The sequence below is a fragment of the Sciurus vulgaris genome (assembly GCF_902686455.1).
Source record: "Sciurus vulgaris genome assembly, chromosome: 2".
Taxonomy (NCBI): Eukaryota; Metazoa; Chordata; class Mammalia; order Rodentia; family Sciuridae; genus Sciurus; species Sciurus vulgaris.
This window is the reverse complement of record NC_136462.1, coordinates 148,047,250-148,065,458: the sequence shown is the minus strand read 5'-3', so window position 1 is coordinate 148,065,458 and position 18,209 is coordinate 148,047,250. Positions and strand designations below refer to the sequence as shown.

The 18,209-nt window shown below is 46.5% G+C and overlaps 1 protein-coding gene across 4 annotated transcripts; it reads left to right on the top strand.

Annotated features, from left to right (window-relative positions):
• Positions 1-1,377: 1,377 nt before the first annotated feature.
• On the top strand, positions 1,378-13,743 carry PLIN1 (perilipin 1). Of its 4 annotated transcripts, none has more exons than XM_079118709.1 (9): positions 1,378-1,559; positions 2,205-2,263; positions 4,605-4,809; positions 7,084-7,166; positions 8,453-8,717; positions 9,167-9,333; positions 11,067-11,258; positions 11,899-12,144; positions 13,143-13,743. In XM_079118709.1, exons 2-9 carry the CDS (start codon positions 2,219-2,221, stop codon positions 13,500-13,502), a joined length of 1,563 nt encoding a protein of 520 aa, XP_078974835.1. In that variant the 5' UTR covers positions 1,378-1,559; positions 2,205-2,218; the 3' UTR covers positions 13,503-13,743. The 4 variants fall into 4 exon arrangements, with proteins under 4 accessions (XP_078974835.1, XP_078974832.1, XP_078974833.1 ...); XM_079118706.1 differs by having other exon boundaries at positions 1,379-1,559; positions 9,161-9,333; XM_079118707.1 differs by having other exon boundaries at positions 1,384-1,543; positions 9,161-9,333.
• Positions 13,744-18,209: the final 4,466 nt, after the last annotated feature.

Genomic DNA, 18,209 nt, shown 5'->3' with positions numbered 1-18,209 from the left:
GGTTCCAGCTCTTGTGGTGGTGGACAGTGGTGACAGGGGTGGAGAAGGAAGATAGAACTTCATGCCTTGACAGCTGCTACTGCAGGCTGGCTCTTCCCTTGGGACTTTCTTCAGCCCTTTCACCACTTCTCACCTCTCACCCACATTCTAGAATCTCAGCTGAAGTGGCCAAAAGCCCAGCTTTGTCAGCAGAACTTTCAGGCACAGAGCTCTCTACTCCCTCTGGCCCAAAGTCACTACTCCTGAGGCTAAAAACTGCCCTTTGGCCCAGGTTCTCACTTTCCCAGATAATTTGTCCTGAACCTTGAAGTGAGGACAGAGTCCACTTCTTTAAAACACTTCCTTTCCTCTCCATTACTATCTTACATCAGAGAAATTCAGATTGGATGAGAAGTATTAAGTATATCACAGATTTTTATCCTTTCTGAGGCTCCCTGCTAGATTATCTTTTCCCTTTTCTGATGTCCCATTCCTACTTTATTATAGAAACACCCTTTAGTACCAAAGATCCATCATAAAGTACTGTTTCTCCCCACCCCTACCCCTTTCTCCTGTTTCCACACCATATGACTTAGCAGAGTCAATACATGTATTTCTGCCAACAACAAGCAAAATAAGTGCTGTCCTTTACTATCCTATTATTATTATTATTATTATTATTATTATTTCTTGCTAAGTTTCCCAGGTTGGACTTGAACTTGCAATCCTCCTCCCCTATCTCCTGAGTTGCTGGGATGACAGGTGTGGGTTACCACACGGGGCTCTATTATTCATTTTTAAATAAGGAGCCCTTCTTAGACAATCTGAAGACACTGATTGGCACCCTGTCCTCCATCAGCTTAGAAGCCAGAAACTAGAACTTGGGCTCTTGTTTTGAGTTCCTGCTGAGGAAAGTATGATCATTTCTTGGTTGTCCTAGTACTGTTGGTCGATGATAGAATCTTATCAACATTGTTGCTCTCCAAACTCAAGAGAACAAAACCTTTCTTCCACTGCCCTTACTGAAAGCATGTATCTCCATAATCAAAGATGACTATATTCAGGTGGATCCTGTCTCAGTGCAAGCTTAGATCATCCTTTTCAATATTCACTTTTCGAAGTGAAAAAGAAAGCATGAGAGAAACTGAAAATTGTTCCACAGGACCCACTTGGGGAAAAGAACCAAAGATGACAGAACTTTAGAGCTTATGGATTTAATGACATAGGTCTCAATACCTTTTTTATGAAAAGCAAAACTTTTGCCAACTGAGGACCACAAGTGTTACAGAACAGATTCCTCATGACTCTGGAATAATAAATTCTCTGAGGCTGGGTGTGCTTCAGCTCTGCAATCTACATTCTCATTGGTTAACTATCCTTATAGAAGTTAGGATGAGCCCAGGGTCCCTGGGTCAGATAACCATGGCAACAGGCTGATCCAGCTTCCTCTTCCTCTCTGCCCTCTGTCTGGGAGGCCTGAGTAGCATTGCCCAAGACTCCCTGGAGTGACTGGAAGTGTTTCTGCCGAGGAGGCACTCCACAGTCTGGGCTCTGTGAGGCTAAGGTGGAGGTCTGTTGCAGTGAGTGTGGGGGTCCTGGGGGATCCACCTTACCTGGCTTGTTTATGAGTATTAAAGGGAAGGAGTTGAGGGTAAAGGCCTGTTGGAACTTTTACTGGGGATGAAGAGACCTGCAGGGAAACTACTGAGGGAAAGATTCAAGGCGAATGACCAGGACTCTAGAGTAGCTATTTGGTGGTCAGTAGTTTTTACAGAACACAGCTGAAATAGCTAGTTTTATGAGTGATTGGCTATTCATCTGGCTGAGTTAGAGAGGGACAAGGTGCTTACTTAGAAGCAGAGGAATTAAACCAGATTTTTTTTTTTTTCATTAAAAAAGGAGAATGAACCTGAAACTTACTCTTTGAGTCTCTTTGAATCTTAAGAGCCTGGGACTTCATCTAAAATCTTTAGCTCTCATGACCACCTGCATTTTTTTCATTTCTTATCCTGAACCTTTATAAGAAAGTGTTGATCAGTAAGCTGAGGAGCAACTTGTTCTGGAACTCTAAGAGTTCCAGATGATAGTCACCCTCCAAACGTCTATTAGAAAAACGGAGCTTCCAGATAGCCTGGGTCCAGGGGGTGGCCATGGGAGGTAAGGAACTAAGGCTGTGGATTGCAGCCTGCATGCCTCTGATGGACCTGAGACTTTCTGCTTTGCAGCGTGAAGAGCTAGGATGGCAGTCAACAAGGGCCCGACCTTGCTGGATAGAGACGTTCCCGTGAGTAACTTGCGCTCTTGTGAAATGGGGAATGGACACCTGAGGGAGGAGGAAGAAGAAGGGAGGGAGATTCAGGGGACCTGGAGCAAGATAAGTCTAAACTATAAACTGGTTCATTGACCATGTCTCAATTATTCCTGCCATCACCCCCTTTTTCAGGGGGTTGTGAAAGGATCTGGAGGAAAGGAAAAAAAAAAATGTCAATTGAAAACGAAAGCCTTAGGAGAAAAAGGACATAAATCCTGGCTGCAGGGTGGGGAGGGATGGAAAGGAAAGGAGCTACCATGTTCAAAACCCTGATGTAGAAGTCCATGCTTTGTCTACCACCAGCCATTGCAGTTTGTGACTCCAGCATCATTTATACTATGAATGGCTCATCAAGAGCACAACTATTGCTGCAGCCCATGAGAATGACTTGGATGTTTAGTATATCTGGTGTTTATCTTTGACCTGATTTTCACTGTGACTTGGACTGATCTTGATACATTTAGGTGTGCTCGATGCCTCTTGGCAAGACTTTTCTTATTTGGGCTTAGTTTAGATGGTTAGTGAAACTTAAAAATTATAAACCCATCTCATCACAAATTAGGCTTTAACTAACCTTTGCACAAGGGCTCGCCATGTAAGTTTTATACTGAGGTTCACAACACAGAGAGGCATAAAATGGTTACATGCAGTAAAACCTTAACAGGTTTTGTCCTTTCCCAGAATCTGCTTCCCCCTTTGGTTTTGTCTAAAACAACCTTTGAAGGCTCTGTTTAAAATATTAAAGAAAATGCCCTTTTATGTCTAGTCAAAATCTTTTTCTAGTTCCAGTTTCCAACTCACCATCAGGATGAAAAGCTAAAATACTTGATAGCCCTGGCTAACTTAACATCCTACAAATAGAACAGTCTAGTCCTCACTTTCAGGACAGAAAGAACCCTGCCAGAGTGGCACATTCAAAGCTATGCAGAGTCTGAGCATCTGAGTTATACCTGGAGAGTTTTTAATCTGGAAAAGTCTTACATATGTAAGAATATAGTAAGGCCCTATGTACCCTTCACTAGCACCAACAACCATGAATCCACAGCCAATCTGCCTCATTCTCATCCCCATCAATTCACCTTACATTATTTTGAAGCAAATTCCAGATATGCCATTTCAAGTCAGACTTGGAATCCTGGCTTTGTCAATTATTAGCTGTGTGATCTTGGGTAAATAGTTTCACATCTCAGAGTATCAGTCTCCCTGTCAGCAAAGTAATGGTGTTAATACTGACTCAGAGGGTCACTGGCAAAAAAGGACAGTGCCAAGTTGTAGCATGTTCAGAGGAGGGGGTCACCAGACCATAACATGAACCATTTATAAACCAAGTGAGGAACCAGAGCTATTCTGTACAGAAAAGCAACCTCCAAAGGGAGACAATTTGGCTTCAGATGTGAGAAAGCCAACCCATGAAGGATGAAATAGACTAGCTCAGGGTTGTTGAGGAATGCAGAGAGTAGGCTGGCAGGGAGGGGATGAAGGCAGATTGCAACTCAGCAAAACCATCCAACAAGGGGCACAGGCCACTATGTTGGGGGAGAGCTCCCATCCAAGGATACAGCTAAATACAAGTCTAGCAGAGAAATTCTAGAAAGAATTATTATTGCAGAGCCTCCTGCAGGCCAAGTTTTTGATTCCATGCAGTTGGGTACATGGAAACTTGGGCATTCTACAAGGTGCAGCTCTATGATCCATTTCTCCTGGGTCAAGCTTTTGGCTAGGTGCTGGGATCACAGAGTCCACAGAGTACTGGGAGAGAGAGAGACAAGTACCCAGGGAATCAGCACGGTGACATGGATGTAGAGACAACCCAGGGAAGGACTCAGAGGCTTCTGATGTGAAGGAGGAGAGTCAGGAAGCTTCAGAGAAGATGTGAAAGGCAGAAAGGGATGGGAGGAAAGGAGAGCATATTTAGCACTGGAGCAGCATCCATAAGCAGGGAGGCAGGATCTCAGAAAAACCAGGATGAAATAGGCCTAGATGAAGCCAAAACTCTGGACAGGTACTTTGACACTTGCTCTACCAGTAAGTCTGGGAGGGGTGCTGCTATTTAGCTTGGCTCCTGGAGAACAGAATGCTTCAGCGGTACTCTCAGAGCATGGGTTATAACCAGAAGGTCATGGCAGTCTGGCTCTTGTTTTCCCTGTGGGCTCCCTCATGCTCCCAGACCAGGACATCCAGAGACATTTTTTGGCCTTGGTTCCTCCCAGATCTCTTGGATTCAGTTTTACCAGTGGGTTGCCTAGCCCTGGGGTCACCTTCCTGGGAGGCTGGAAAGGAGGTGGATAACTTGGATGAGTTTCTTTCCTGCCAGGAGCAGGAGAACGTGTTGCATCGAGTCATGCAGCTGCCCGTGGTAAGCGGCACCTGTGAGTGCTTCCAGAAGACGTACACCAGCACCAAGGAAGCCCACCCCCTGGTGGCCTCTGTGTGCAATGCCTACGAGAAGGGCGTTCAGGGTGCCAGCAGCTTGGCGGCGTGGAGCATGGAGCCCGTGGTGCGCAGGCTGTCCACCCAGTGTGAGTCCCTGTGGCTCTCGACCACTGCCCACCTGTCCACTGACACTGCTACCTGCCATTCTGTCTGATTATCTGATAACTTACCTATCTGTCTGCCTGACTGTCCCCCATCTGCCTCCACCCCATCACCTGGTCTTCTCATCTATCAATAGAAATATGTGGATACCAGCTGGGCATGGTGGTGCACATCTGTAGTCCCAGTGACTCAGGAGGCTGAAGCAGGAGGATCTTAAGTTTGAGGCCAACCTGGGTAATTTAGGAAGAGCCTGTCTCAAAATTTAAAAATAAATAAATAAACAAAAGGGGCTGAGGATGTAGCTCAGTGGTAGAATGTCCCTACATTCAACCCCTACTACTGAAAAAAGAAAAAGATAAACAGTTTCTTTCCATCTATACATGCCTCAACTACAGCCTAGCTGATCTCTTCCTAAATGACAATGATGGACCACAGAATTTTCAGGGAAAGGGATAGACAGAGCTATGCCAGTGATGGTGAAGGTGGGGCTGGTGGCAGACTAGTCACCCACCCTAGCTCCAACTCCAGCAACAGTAAGAACTGGCAGAGTCTGGAACAGTGACAGGGGCAGTGGACACTAGGGCTGACCTGGCAAGTGCTGGAGAGTCTGATGGTTCCTGCTGGTAACACGTGAGGGCAGTAGAGAGCTACCAGCCAGGCACTTAAAGGTGGAAAATGCCGTTCATGGGAGTCCTAACAGACTTGCCCCTTGCAAATGATTCTACCCCATCTGAAAATATGATCACTATGGCACAGCTTTTGACTGAGTGGAAAGAAATCCCAACAGTGGCGAGAAGTCTAGCGTCTTCCACTATCCTAAGTAGAGAATTGTGGGAATCTGAGGCTTCCACACACAAAAGGAGGACAGTTGTAAAGATGACCCAGGCCCTGTGTTAGCCTCCCCTCCTGAAAGCTCCTAAAATACCCAATCCCTGGGACTCATTCTGTCCAATGAGAAGACTGTCAAGCTGGGCATGGTGCCATATGCCTGTAATTGCAATGACCCAGGAGGCTGCTGCAGGAGGATAGCAAGTTCAAGGTCAGTCTTGCAACTTGGTGAGACTATCTCAAAACAGAAAAACAACAAAAGGGTTGGGGTTGTAGCTCAGTGGGAGAGTGGCTCTGGGTTAAATTCCCAATACCTAGCTGGGTGTTGTGGCATAGGCCTGTAATTCCAGCAGCTGGAGAGGCTGAGGCAGGAGAATCACAAGTTCAAAGCCAGCCTCAGCAACTTAGATTCTAAGCAACTTAGTGAGACCGTGTCTTTAAATAAAATATAAAAATGTCTTGAGTATGTGGCTCAGTGGTTAAGTGCCCCTGAGTTTGATCCCCAGTACCAAAAAAGTAAAAAAATTTTTTAAAAAATCCCCAATACCACCAGTAAAAGAAGAAGAAAAAAACAGCTAAACCATTTGGGCTGTCTGCTGCTTGTGAATTTTGCAAAATTAACTAATTAATTAAACAACAACTATAATAATAATTCATTGGGATAAAGAATAAATGAAAGAGTATACATGAATACCCTTGAAAACTGAGGTATCCATGACCATGACTGCAGAACTTATGTCCTTGACAGCCCCTGAGAAGTAGTCTCTGTAACGTTAGCATCCACTGGTATTTGCCCCACTCTCTGCAGGAATTCCTTTTTCTTCCCTGTGATCCTTTTCACACTCTCTACCATCTTGACCCCTAGTGATTAAAAGCAAGGGTCATGGACAATATGGAGCCTATACTAGCTGTGACTAGGAGTTTTTCACCTCTAGAACTAAGGAGGTCTAGGCCTGGCCCCATCAAGGCCAATGCCAACACCCAAAAGCAGCCCACCTGGTATCTCTGTTCTGTCTCTTCCTCATGTTTACCCAGAGACCCTGAGCAGGAGAGGAGGGTGAAGAAGGGAGGGGGCAGTAATGGCAGGTGATCTGTGTAGTTTCCTTCCCTTGATCTTCACAACCCTGCAAGGTAGGCACCACATTTCACAAATGAAGAATCTGAGGGTCCAACAGATGTGACTTGCCTGAAACCATGTGATGCAGGAGCTAAGCTTTGAGTGCATGTCTGACCAACCCTGAAACTGTTGGTCTCAAGGAGTCACAAGCAGATAGAGCTAATGACCAAAAAGGTCTTTGGGCTCATGGGTGCCTGGGAGGCAGCAGAACTGGGGATGAGAGCTGGGGATCTGAGGGCTTTCCTTGGCACAGAAGACGCTGTTTCTTGCAGTAGGGGGCAGGACTTACCCCAACATGGTCCTTTCCTTCTAGTCATAGCTGCCAATGAGCTGGCCTGCCGAGGCCTGGACCATCTCGAGGAAAAGATCCCGGCCCTCCAGTACCCTCCTGAAAAGGTGAGCTCCTTCCTCTTCCCCAATGATCCCTATACTGCCTCTCAGAAAGGAGAGCTGGGAGTCTTTCTGAGTATCCATGGCAAGCAGCCTCCAAGGCTGGTGGTGGCTACCTGTCCCTAATGCAGCACAACAGGTTCTTCCTCTTCCTATGGAGCCAAATTGGGGGGCAGGGGGCAGCAAGCACAAACCCCAGGGAAACTCAAATAGGAGCTTAGGTGGGTCCCATAACTTCCGGATATCTGGCCCTGGGACTTGGGGCTCCATGGGTCTGTACTGCACCACTTGGTGACTACAGTTGCCTAATATCATGGGTCACACTCATGGGGATTAGCCCCATGTCCTAGAAATCCAGCTCTCTACGGGCCACGAGATTGAAAAAAAAAAAAAACTTCACCTGGTCACATGTTCATTGAGTGGTTGCATTAGGCACTTGGGGGGAATAAGTTTCACTCTCTGGCCTCATCTGTTTCATTGATCAACCACCTACCATCCCATAAACATTCACTGAGCCCTGCCCTGCCAAGGGACCATAATGTGCTTCATGGAGCTCTGTCACTTAATCCTCTTGCCAATCCTCTGGAACAGGGCTTGTTACCCCCATTGTACAGATAAGAAAACCAATGACTCCGCTAGTCACACAGCCTAAGCAGAGACCACGGGAGAATAAGCCAGTGTTCTTTACTTCCATTTTCCACATAAAGGGCAAAAATGGATAACCCCTACCAGGGTCCCCTTTTGCCCCTGCAAGAGTTCTGTTTCTCTTTTCCACACGTGAATAAATCCTACTCCTTTCACTCTTCCAAAAATAAATAAATAAAAGGTACCAATGTCTTTGTCACAAAGGAGCTCCCAAGTTATTTAGGAGGAAGGTAAATAATTTTAGTGCAGAACTTAGAGGAAGATCAACTACATCTATAAATCAATATAAGTGCAGTTGGAACCAGCCTTCTGAGGGAGGGACAGAGGAGTCAAGACAGGAATTTGGAAGGAGTAGTGCCTTATTTGTACAAGGGTATCAGAATAGATGCCACCTGCAGGGAGCTGTGGGGGCTAATCTCAAAGGATGAGCAGGACCCTGACAGGCAGCATAGTGGTGTAAAGAAGGCTGAAGGTCCAAGTGACTGGCATTGCTTACTTTGGGTGCCCACACATTGGTGCTAGTTCCCTGGACCTTTAAATGAGGGCTTCCAGGGAGTTGGGCTCAGGGGCCTGAGACTCTGAGAGGGCAGCTCCCACAGGGTCTGGGAGGAGACCATGTGTCTGACCCATTCTCTCCCTTTCCCCAGATTGCCTCTGAGCTGAAGGACACCATCTCCACCCGGCTTCGAAGTGCCAGAAATAGCATCAGTGTGCCTATCGCAAGCACTTCAGACAAGGTCCTGGGGGCCACTCTGGCTGGCTGTGAGCTCGCATGGGGGGTGGCCAAAGAGACTGCAGAGTATGCTGCTAACACCCGAGCTGGCCGACTGGCCTCTGGAGGGGCCGACCTGGCCTTGGGCAGCATTGAGAAGGTGGTAGAGTACCTCCTCCCTCCAGCCAAGGAAGAGTCAGGTATCTGCCATTAAGGCCACCCATGTACCCTGGGGAACCATGGACCTGGGAACCAGTGGGAGGCAAGAGCTCATGCACCCATGGCTCTAGAACAGGAAGGCCCAGAGGAATTTTCAGAGTGATCAAGAATCATAGTCTTCTTTTCATCCATAAAGAGGGAAAGTGAAATCCCAGTGACTCAGGAGGCTGAGGAAGGAGGATCGCAAGTTCAAGGCCAGCCTCAGAAACTTAATGAGACCCTGCCTCAGTATAAAAAATTAAAAGGGCTGGGGATGTGACTCAGTAGAGCACCTCTGGGCTAATCTCCAGTACTAGGGGAAAAAAAATAAAAGTGAGTTTGTGGTAGAATTAGGACAACTGCTTTCTGGCCCAAAATATAACCCAGCTTCCCCCAGCCCCTCTCTGATCTGTTTTCCCTTCTTTCTCCCCAAATCCCTACCCAGCCCAAGCTCCTGGATGCCAGCAGGCCCAGAAGCCTCCCAAAGCCAAGCCGAGCTTTGTGAGCAGGGTGGGGACCCTGGCCAACACCCTCTCTCAACACACCATGAAGTCCACAGCCTGGGCACTGAAGCAGGGCCACTCCCTAGCCATGTGGATCCCAGGGGTGGCACCCCTGGTGAGTATCTGCCCTGAGCATTGCCTGAACCCTGTTTGAACCCTGGTCCCTCCTGTCCTGGGAACATTCTCCCTTCCAATTTGGGCTGGGACTTTAGATCTAAGAACAAGGATCCTTAACAGGAGTGGAGGGCTAATCATCCAAGCCACCAGGGGAAAGAAAGGACAGGGCACGAGAAGAGGGCAAGTCCTGTTGCTGGGGTGATCCTGCCCCACCACCTACTTCTGTCCCCCCATTCTACCTCCGAGTGCCCCTACTCCATTGCCTTGCTGTTAGCCCTCACACCTGCAAGGGAGCAGACTACATCTGCTATCTAGGTACTAGGAAGTGTCATCCTTAAAGCACAAACCCCTTCTGTTAGGGAGAGAATCCAGCTGGCCCTGGTCCCTGACTGTCCCCTGACTTCTGATTTTCCTTCTAGAAGCTTCTAATTTCTACTCCCACTATACCCAAGGCAAAGCTGTCTTTTCTAGGCCCACATAGGGTTAGCTCCTCAAGCTCCCACCCCCACCTCTCTGTGTCCTTTATCTCAGATGGCTGGATTCCCCCCCACATTGGGAACTTCAGTAAGAAACTAAGGTCAAAAATGGAAATAAAACAACATTAAAGAATGAGGGTCAGCAAGAAGATGACCACTTTTCGGCCGTCACGAGAGTGGTACTTTTAAAAGCCTCCTCAGGCCTGGATCATTCATTCAAGCACCTGTGTGCTGAGAACCTGCTGTGCACCAGATTTTGGCTCCATTGGGATCCAGGAGTAGTGGTTCCCCTCTGTCCCCTGCACTGAGTGCCATTTGCCAATGAGAGCTGAGACTGATCCACATACCTGGCCCAGCTGATAGAGAGGGTAGAAACTCAGGCGCCCCATTCATGTAGACTGGAATGGCATCCCCAAAAGCTATACAATATGGAGACCCTGGAGAATGACCACTTTTGTCTCCTAAAAGACAACATCAAAAATGTTCCTATCAGGGCTGGGGAGATAGCTCAGCTGGTAGAGTGCTCGCCTCACAAGCACAAGGCCCTGGGTTTGATCCCTAGCACCACAAAAAAAAAAAAAAAAAAAAAAAAAGTTCCTATCAGCTTTATCCTTAGCCAAGAACTAGAAGCAACACAGATGTCCCTCCATACTAGAATGGGTAAATGGTGGTGAATTCACACAAGGGAATATTAATATTATGCAAGGATGAAAAAGAGGGAAGCACCTTTATATGCAGCAAGGATGACTGTCACAGCATCATGTGGAACTAAAGAAGCTACGCAGGAACAAATACGCATTTATGTGAAGTGCAAAAATAGGCATGGAACTCAATGGTATAGCATGAGTTTAGCATGGTGAGGCCCTGGATTCAATCCTAGCACCAAAAATGGGGAAACAAAATGCTGAAATGGATGCATGGTGGTAGGTCAGACCAGTGATCACTCTTGGAGGAGTATGGTACACTGAGTTGGGGCACTGGTGATCTTCTGAGGTGTTGAAAATGGTCTCTATCCATCTATGGTAGTTACAGAGGTGCATTCTTAAAACAATCCATAAAAGTGTACGCTCAAGATGTGTGCTCTTCGATGGTACAAGTCACCCCTCAATAAAAAGTGTTGAGAAATGTCTGCTGGGACCAGGTGGATCATCAGTCCTGTCCCTGGCCCTGCAGGGAGGAGCTCTGGCTAGTGCGGCTCTCCTTGACCTTCAGCAGAGGCTGCCAGGTCAGTGGTGTGCTGCCATCTCTCCTTCAGAGTAGTCTGGCCCAGTGGGGTGCATCAATGGCCACGCAGGTGGTGTCCCGGAAGCAGAGTGAAGTGCGAGTGCCCTGGCTGCACAACCTCGCGGCTGCTCAGGATGAGGACCACGATGACCAGACAGACACAGAGGGCGAGGAGACGCAGGAGGAGGATGAATCGGAGGCCGAGGAGAACAAGCTCAGTGAGGTCAGGAGGAGAGCAGGAGCCTACAGGCCCCACAACCCACAAGGGAGCGAGAAGCAGGCACAGGGTGAAAGAAAGGTCTCTGTCCTCAACCCAGAGACAGCATACAAGGGTACAGCACTCTCCTCCCACCCTCAAATGCACAAAGTTTTTCCATGTCACTCAGTTGACCCTCATCACACCCCATAAGAGAAGAAGGGCAGAGATCACTGTCTCATTTTGCAGATGAAGAGACTGGGGAGGTGGTGGATATAGTGGTGGACACCTGTAATGCCAGTGTCTTGGGAAGCTGAGACAGGAGGATTGCAAGTTCAAGGCCAGCATTGGCAACTTAGCAAGACCCTGTCTCAAAGTAAAGTAAAATAAAATAAAATAAAAGGGCTTGGGCTATAGCTCAGTGGTACAGCACCCCTGGGTTCAATACATAGTACTTCCAAATAAAAAAAAAGATTAATAAAAAGGAAAGAAAGAAAAAAAATGGGAGAGGAAGTGACACGCCCAAGGCCACACAGCTAATGGCAGGGCCGGGCTTAAAGATTTTTCACTTTGGGGTCCATATTCCTTCCCCTCTAGCTCTGGTGGTGGTGGGGAGAAGAATCAGGAGAGTCATTGTAGGAGGTGCTGACCCTGCTCTGGTTCTCAGGAAGTAGCCCTGCCCAGCTCCAGAGGACTCCTGGGTAGTGTGGCACACACCCTGCAGAAGACCCTCCGGAGCACCATCTCAGCTGTGACATGGGCACCTATGGCTGTACTGGGCACAGCAGGGAAGATACTGCACCTCACACCAGCCCCTGCTGTCTCCTCCACCAAGGGGAGGGCCATGTCCTTCTCAGATGCCCTGAAGGGTGTTACTGACAATGTGGTGGACACAGTGGTGCACTATGTGCCGGTGAGTCCCATTCAGGGCTAAACTCTCTCTCCCAGGGGGACCTGGAGAGGACAGATAAAGTATATTTGACTTATATGCTGCAGCCTCCCACCTTTCCCCCAGTCTCTGGAGCCCCCCCCCCTCCAATTCTCATTGTCCCCAGAAACATTTTGATTTATGAGGCCTTTCCCAAACCCAAGAATATAGAGGCCTAGGGCCCTGACCAGAGGGCTCTCCCTCACATGCCCCCTTCTCTCACCAGTGGAGGACTTTCACTATCAGTGTGGGGAATCCCCAGTGGCTCAGCCCTCACCCTCAGCTACCACCTGAAGGACCTGACAGATATGCATGCCTCTGGTGGTGGGGTTGCTGGGAGGCTTCTAGGACACCCTGAGGGGTGGGCCACGAATTCCAAGGACAGCAGCTGGCCCAATCCCAATTCTATCACCTTTTCCAACAGGTAAAGCCCAAAGGGCACCAATGCCATCCCTTTGGGAGCCTCTAGACCCCTTCCCAGAGCAAGTTACCAATTGAGTAAGCCCAAGAAGGGCTGGCTGGGCAGGGCAGGGGGTATATACCTTTCCAGTTGGCCAGGGACTGGGTTACTGTCACTCCCACAAAGAGGCATTCAGGGGGGCTTGACAGAGAGTTTGCTCACCTGGGGCCCCAAACATGCCCAGGCAGGTACCCTGACCCTGGTTGGGTCAATGTGTGAATTGCACTCAGCCTATAGCTCTAATCCAAGAAAGGGCTTCTAAAGCCACTGACCTCCCTTTGAGGGTTCCCTTAGAAAAGTTCAAGGGGTCTAGAAACCTTGGGGACATGGCTTGCCTTGCCTGAGTCTGGCTGGTGGAGATCAGAATTGTAAGGACCTCACTGGTCACCCTGGCGTCCCCCATCCTGCTTCCCACATTCCAGCCTGTGGGAGAATGAAGGCGAGGACCCCAGGAGGGGATGTGGATCTGAGACGTAGGGACGAGGGCCAAGTAGGGCCACTAACGTGGCTGCTGTGTTCTCAGCTTCCCAGGCTGTCTCTGATGGAGCCTGAGAGCGAATTCCGAGACATTGACAACCCCCCGATCGAGACCGAGCGTCGGGAGCCGGAGCGCAAGGGGTCTGGGGCTCCACCTACCAGCCCGGAGTCGGCGCCGCGCCCAGCGCAACACCGCGGCAGCCTTCGCAGCTCGCGGGGCCCGGGCGCGCTCTTCTACCCGGGCCTGGAGGACAAGATCGAGACGCCCTGCGCACCGCGCTCCGGCTTCCTGGCCATGCCCCGCGAGAAACCGAAGCGCAGGGTCAGCGACAGCTTCTTCCGGCCCAGCGTCATGGAGCCCATCCTGGGCCGCGCGCAGTACAGCCAGCTGCGCAAGAAAAGCTGAGCTCCGGACGCCCGCGCCCCGCCCCGCCCCAAACGGCGCGCCACCCCCTGGGCTAGGGCGGGTTTCCCTAACAAATCCTCCGAGCCTACACTCAGAGAAGTCCTCTTGGGAGCCCGAATCTCCCCTTAACCTGCTGTCAAGACGTACATCATTTTAAAAGCATCCTTTGGCGGTTTGACCATCAGAGCAGAGTTTTAAGGGGCACCCGAGCAACAGCGTGCTCTTATTTTCTTTTCATTCTTTTTTTCCCTCCCTCCCTCCATCCCTCCCTCCCTCCCTCCCTTCCTTCCTTCCTTCCTTCCTTCCTTCCTTCCTTCCTTCCTTCCTTCCTTCCTTCCCTCCCTCCCTCCCTCCTTCCCTCTCTTCCTTCTTTGCTTCCTTCCTTTCTTTCTCGTTTACTAAAAAAGTAATTGCTTAACTTGATCTCTCACTTTTTTAACAGAACTTGTGACCAAATAACATTTGACTGTTTCCAAAAATTCAGATCCCTTCTCTATGGACAAATATTTTGCTACCAATGATGAATGTCACCACCCCGATGTTGTGTTCTTAACAGGAGTTCTTGACACATTTTTAACGTTGAGCTCAGAGATCCTCTGATTATTTAGGCTCTCAGCATCAATCAGGTACAGAAGCTCTGTGTATTTGTTTAAAATATTGACATCGCTTTTTGAGTACTCTACACAGACCAAGTACCAGGTCTGTCCTCTGTAGTGCCACCTTCTTGCTCACAGCCACGTTTCCATTTGTATCAGTACTGCCTTCCACTCGCACACTTTTGTATTCTGGGGGACTACAATGTTAACCTTCCACCCCACTGTAGTCTATATCTTATAGGCCATATATAAGAACTCTATAGCCACTGTTCTTTCTAGATCCTGTTTCTGGAAATGTTAATACTTGGTAAATCTAGGAAATGCATAAATATAATTTAAAAATTTAAACATTGCAAAATGCTGTGTTTTCCTCTCTGAATCCCCCAGTTCTCTCATGTATCCTTCCAGTTCTATGCTGTACACTGCAAGAGCATATGCATATACTTTTGTTTACCAAGCTGTGTGATAGTATGCTCACATGCTTTTCTCTTTTTTCACTGAACGTACATCTTGGAGATCTTTTTGTATCAGCATCATATACTCTGTTTGCTCTTTTTAATGGTAAGTAATTGTACCATATTTGATTTAACCAGCTCCTTAATGGCAGATTTTTGGGTTGTTTTCAATCTTTTTACTACTGCAATCAGTGCTATAATAAATATCCCTATCAAAAATGTCTCATGTAGGACTGGGGATGTAGCTCAGTGGTAGAATGTGTGCTTAGCATGTTTGGGACCCTGTGTTTGATTTCCAGTATTACCCAAATAGAGTTGTGTACATGTGTGGATATATCTATAGCATAAATTATATGAGTATGTGAATTTTAAATGTTGATAGATGTCAAGTAACCTTCCAAACCAAACCCTATTTTCCTAGTTATTTTAATCAGCTACAGAAATGTACACACATAATTTTGTCTGCCATTCCTTTTAGACATCCATATATCCCTATAAATCCCTCTTCCACTCGTAATAACCCTCTTGAACCCGATTCTGTTGCATACCTGAGAGCCCAGCTCCCTGAAACTGACTCTGGGGACTTGGAAGATCTTTGGTGTAATAAGTCACATGCCTCCATATAGTTTTGGAGTCTTGGGATGTCAAGAATGAGGACAGGGGAGTGGCTGGTGGACATATACATGTGGACATGACCAGACTCCTCCCACCTCACCATACATCTCACAAGCAGCAGTTCTGTGGGGGGCAGGGAGGTGTGGCTCTGACAAGGGGGGCCCTTCAAAGCTGATATGACCGGCCTGCAAAGGCAGAGTGCAGCCTACTCTGACAAGGCTCTAAGGGCATCTGCTGGAAAAGTGGCATCAGGCCTGGAAGGCAGAGAGAAGTACCAACCATCCTGCTCCTCACAGATCCAGGCTGCTTTTCTCCTGGCGCTCTGGAAACACACTTGTAGCTATCTACTTCTCCATAGTTCCATGGTTCCTCTTGCTAGGCCATATTCCCATAGGTAGAAAAGTCACCCTCTCAGTAACCCATGGGAGGCTGGGGCCTGGGCAGGGCTGCAGTTGTTAACATGCCTGCTGTTCAGGCCCAGATCCCTCACCCAGTCCTGGACCTCAGCTGGGATGCTGGGCACCAATATATGGAATAGGCACAGGAAACAGTATGTTATAAGTCTCTTTTCTTGTGTCCTGATCCTGGCCAGAAACAAGAACAAAATACCTCCAAAGTACCTCCTTCAAATTGCAGAAATTTACTTCTTTGGGTCTAGACCTCATGGGGGCCTTTTCTCTGTTCTGGGAGGCATTGCCATGGTAATGAGCCTTCTTGGTCAAGTAGATGTGAAGTCACTTTCACACTCAGTGTCTTTGGTAGCTCAGGACTCAGGAAAGACCTCTGCTTCACCCTGGAATGCTCAGGGTCCCTCTCCAGAGGAATAATACCCCATGCCCTGTATTCCAACTTACAAAAAGGACCTCCGACTCACCACACTCCCTCTCACAACCTATTGGGCAGAACTTAGTCACATGAGCCCACCTATTGAAAAAGGAGGCTGGGAAATACAGTTTTCATTTGGAGTAGCTATGGAGCTAGTTAAAAATCAGGGGTCCACAATGGAGGGTTAGGGGGCAACTTGTAATCCCTACCACACCAGTCTCCTATCAATAGACATTTGAATTGTTTCTATATTTTTAGCTATTACATACTTTGTGGCAATAGATATTCTTTTAAGAGTTTCTTGGGGAATTGGCTAGGAGAGGAAATCAAGTACCTGCATCATTAACAATTAATAAATTGTCCTCCAGGGTGATTGTTTTGACTTACGTTCTCACCATTCAACACCTTGATATTGTCAAACTTGATATTGTCTAGTTTTATCTTTTGTAAATCTGATGAACGTAAAATATCAATGTGGATTTAATTCCCTGATTAGCAATGATACAGAACATTGTATTATATTCGTATTTCCCCTTTGTACAGTGTCAAACTTTTGAGCATCTTTCTATTGGTAACTTTTCTTTTTCTCATTGATAGAGTTCTTTATATTTTCTGGACACTAATCCTTTATCAGTTATATATGTATCTTCTTCCAGCTGTGGTTATCTTTTCATGGTTTCTTTCAATGAACAGAAGTTCTTAATTTTAACCTTGTCCTTTTTACTTTGCATTTTAAGCTCTGTTTTAAGAAACTATTCCATGACATGAAGTCATCATAATATTCCCTTGTATTATCTCCTAATATTTTCATAGTTTTGCTTTTTTATATTTAATTAGTTTTGAAGTATGATTTAAATACAGATCCAATTTTTTTCATCCAAGTGAAGAACTGGTTGTCCTTTACCCTTCCTTCTTGATTTGAAGTTTTAGTTTCTCCCTAATTTAATACTGCAGGAAATGGAAGAGTTCTCTTAGAAGTCAGCTGGAAGCTTCTAATCTATTGATGTCTGATGCCTGAATAATATATCCTTTTTTCTTCAGCACAGAGGGTTGAACACAGGGGCACTCTACCACTGAGCTACATCCCCTGCCATTTTTTTTTTTTTTTTTAATGGGATCTAGCTAAGTTGCCCAAGCTGGTCTCAAACTTGTGATCTTCCTGCCTCAGCCTCCTGAGTAGCTGGGATTATAGGCATGTACCATTGCTCTCAGCCTGAATAATGTTTTCTTGGTCCTAGTTGGAGACCACAGATCAGGTTCTACCTGATATATTGCATAGTCTGATTTTCTACTAATCAGCACTGAGCAGTCTGTCGTAAATCTAGCTTCCAAACATGGATTCACCTGTTTCTGTGGCATTAACACATATTCTGAACTACAATAGTTTCAAATATATTTTCTTATCTGCTTGAGCAACTCGCCCCACACTGCCCATCTGCAGAAGTGTCTTTGCTATGTCTGATGCTTTAAGTTTTCATATAAAATCATAAAATCAGCTTACCAAATTCCACAAAAGGAAACTCTATAGACTCAACTTATTTCAATTACCTATAATTATTCTTTGCTCTTTTAATATCAATATTATTACTCATAGAAACCCCTTTTAGTTGGGGCCTTTATCCTTTCAGGAACATAACTCACATTTTAAAAGCATCTGAATTTTCTAACCCTCCACACAAAAAAATTCTAGTTCTTGACCTAGTAAGTGGAACTAATTATTTTTTATGGTGAATAGAGATAAAACCTAAAATTTGGACACTGGCGTATGCATACCAGATTTTTCCATGTGGGTATTAATGATAGACATAAAAGCATTACATGTTCATGGCTAAGAGTTAGGAAAAGTGTACTACTTTCTAAAGTCATGAATTCATATTGATAGTTCCAACAAACTCCAGCACTACAAAATTCTCTAAAAATTTTATTGTAACATAAATGTTTTAATTTTATTTTTGCAACTACTTAATTACTATAATTATAATGATAATTATAATTATACTCCTCTGAAATGTGATTTTATCCATTATTATAACCTTTTGTAACATTTATGTGCATAAAAATTCAAGTTTAGTGCTCGGTATTATTAAGCTCAGAGTCTTAAACAGATCCCTTTGGTTATCATGGTGGCAGGCTGCTCTGTGACAGTGACATTTAGTCCCCCATTGATTTAGAATATTTGGGGTAATCCTACAGCATGTCAGAGAACATCTACTTTT

Excerpts from the sequence above, each read along its gene's own strand:
- PLIN1 (XM_079118706.1), top strand. The coding sequence starts at position 2,219 with ATGGCAGTCAACAAGGGCCCGACCTTGCTGGATAGAGACGTTCCC. Across the intron at positions 8,718-9,160 it reads TCCAGCCAAGGAAGAGTCAG|CCCAAGCTCCTGGATGCCAG; the intron begins GTATCTGCCATT and ends ATCCCTACCCAG. Across the intron at positions 9,334-11,066 it reads TCCCAGGGGTGGCACCCCTG|AGTAGTCTGGCCCAGTGGGG; the intron begins GTGAGTATCTGC and ends TCTCTCCTTCAG.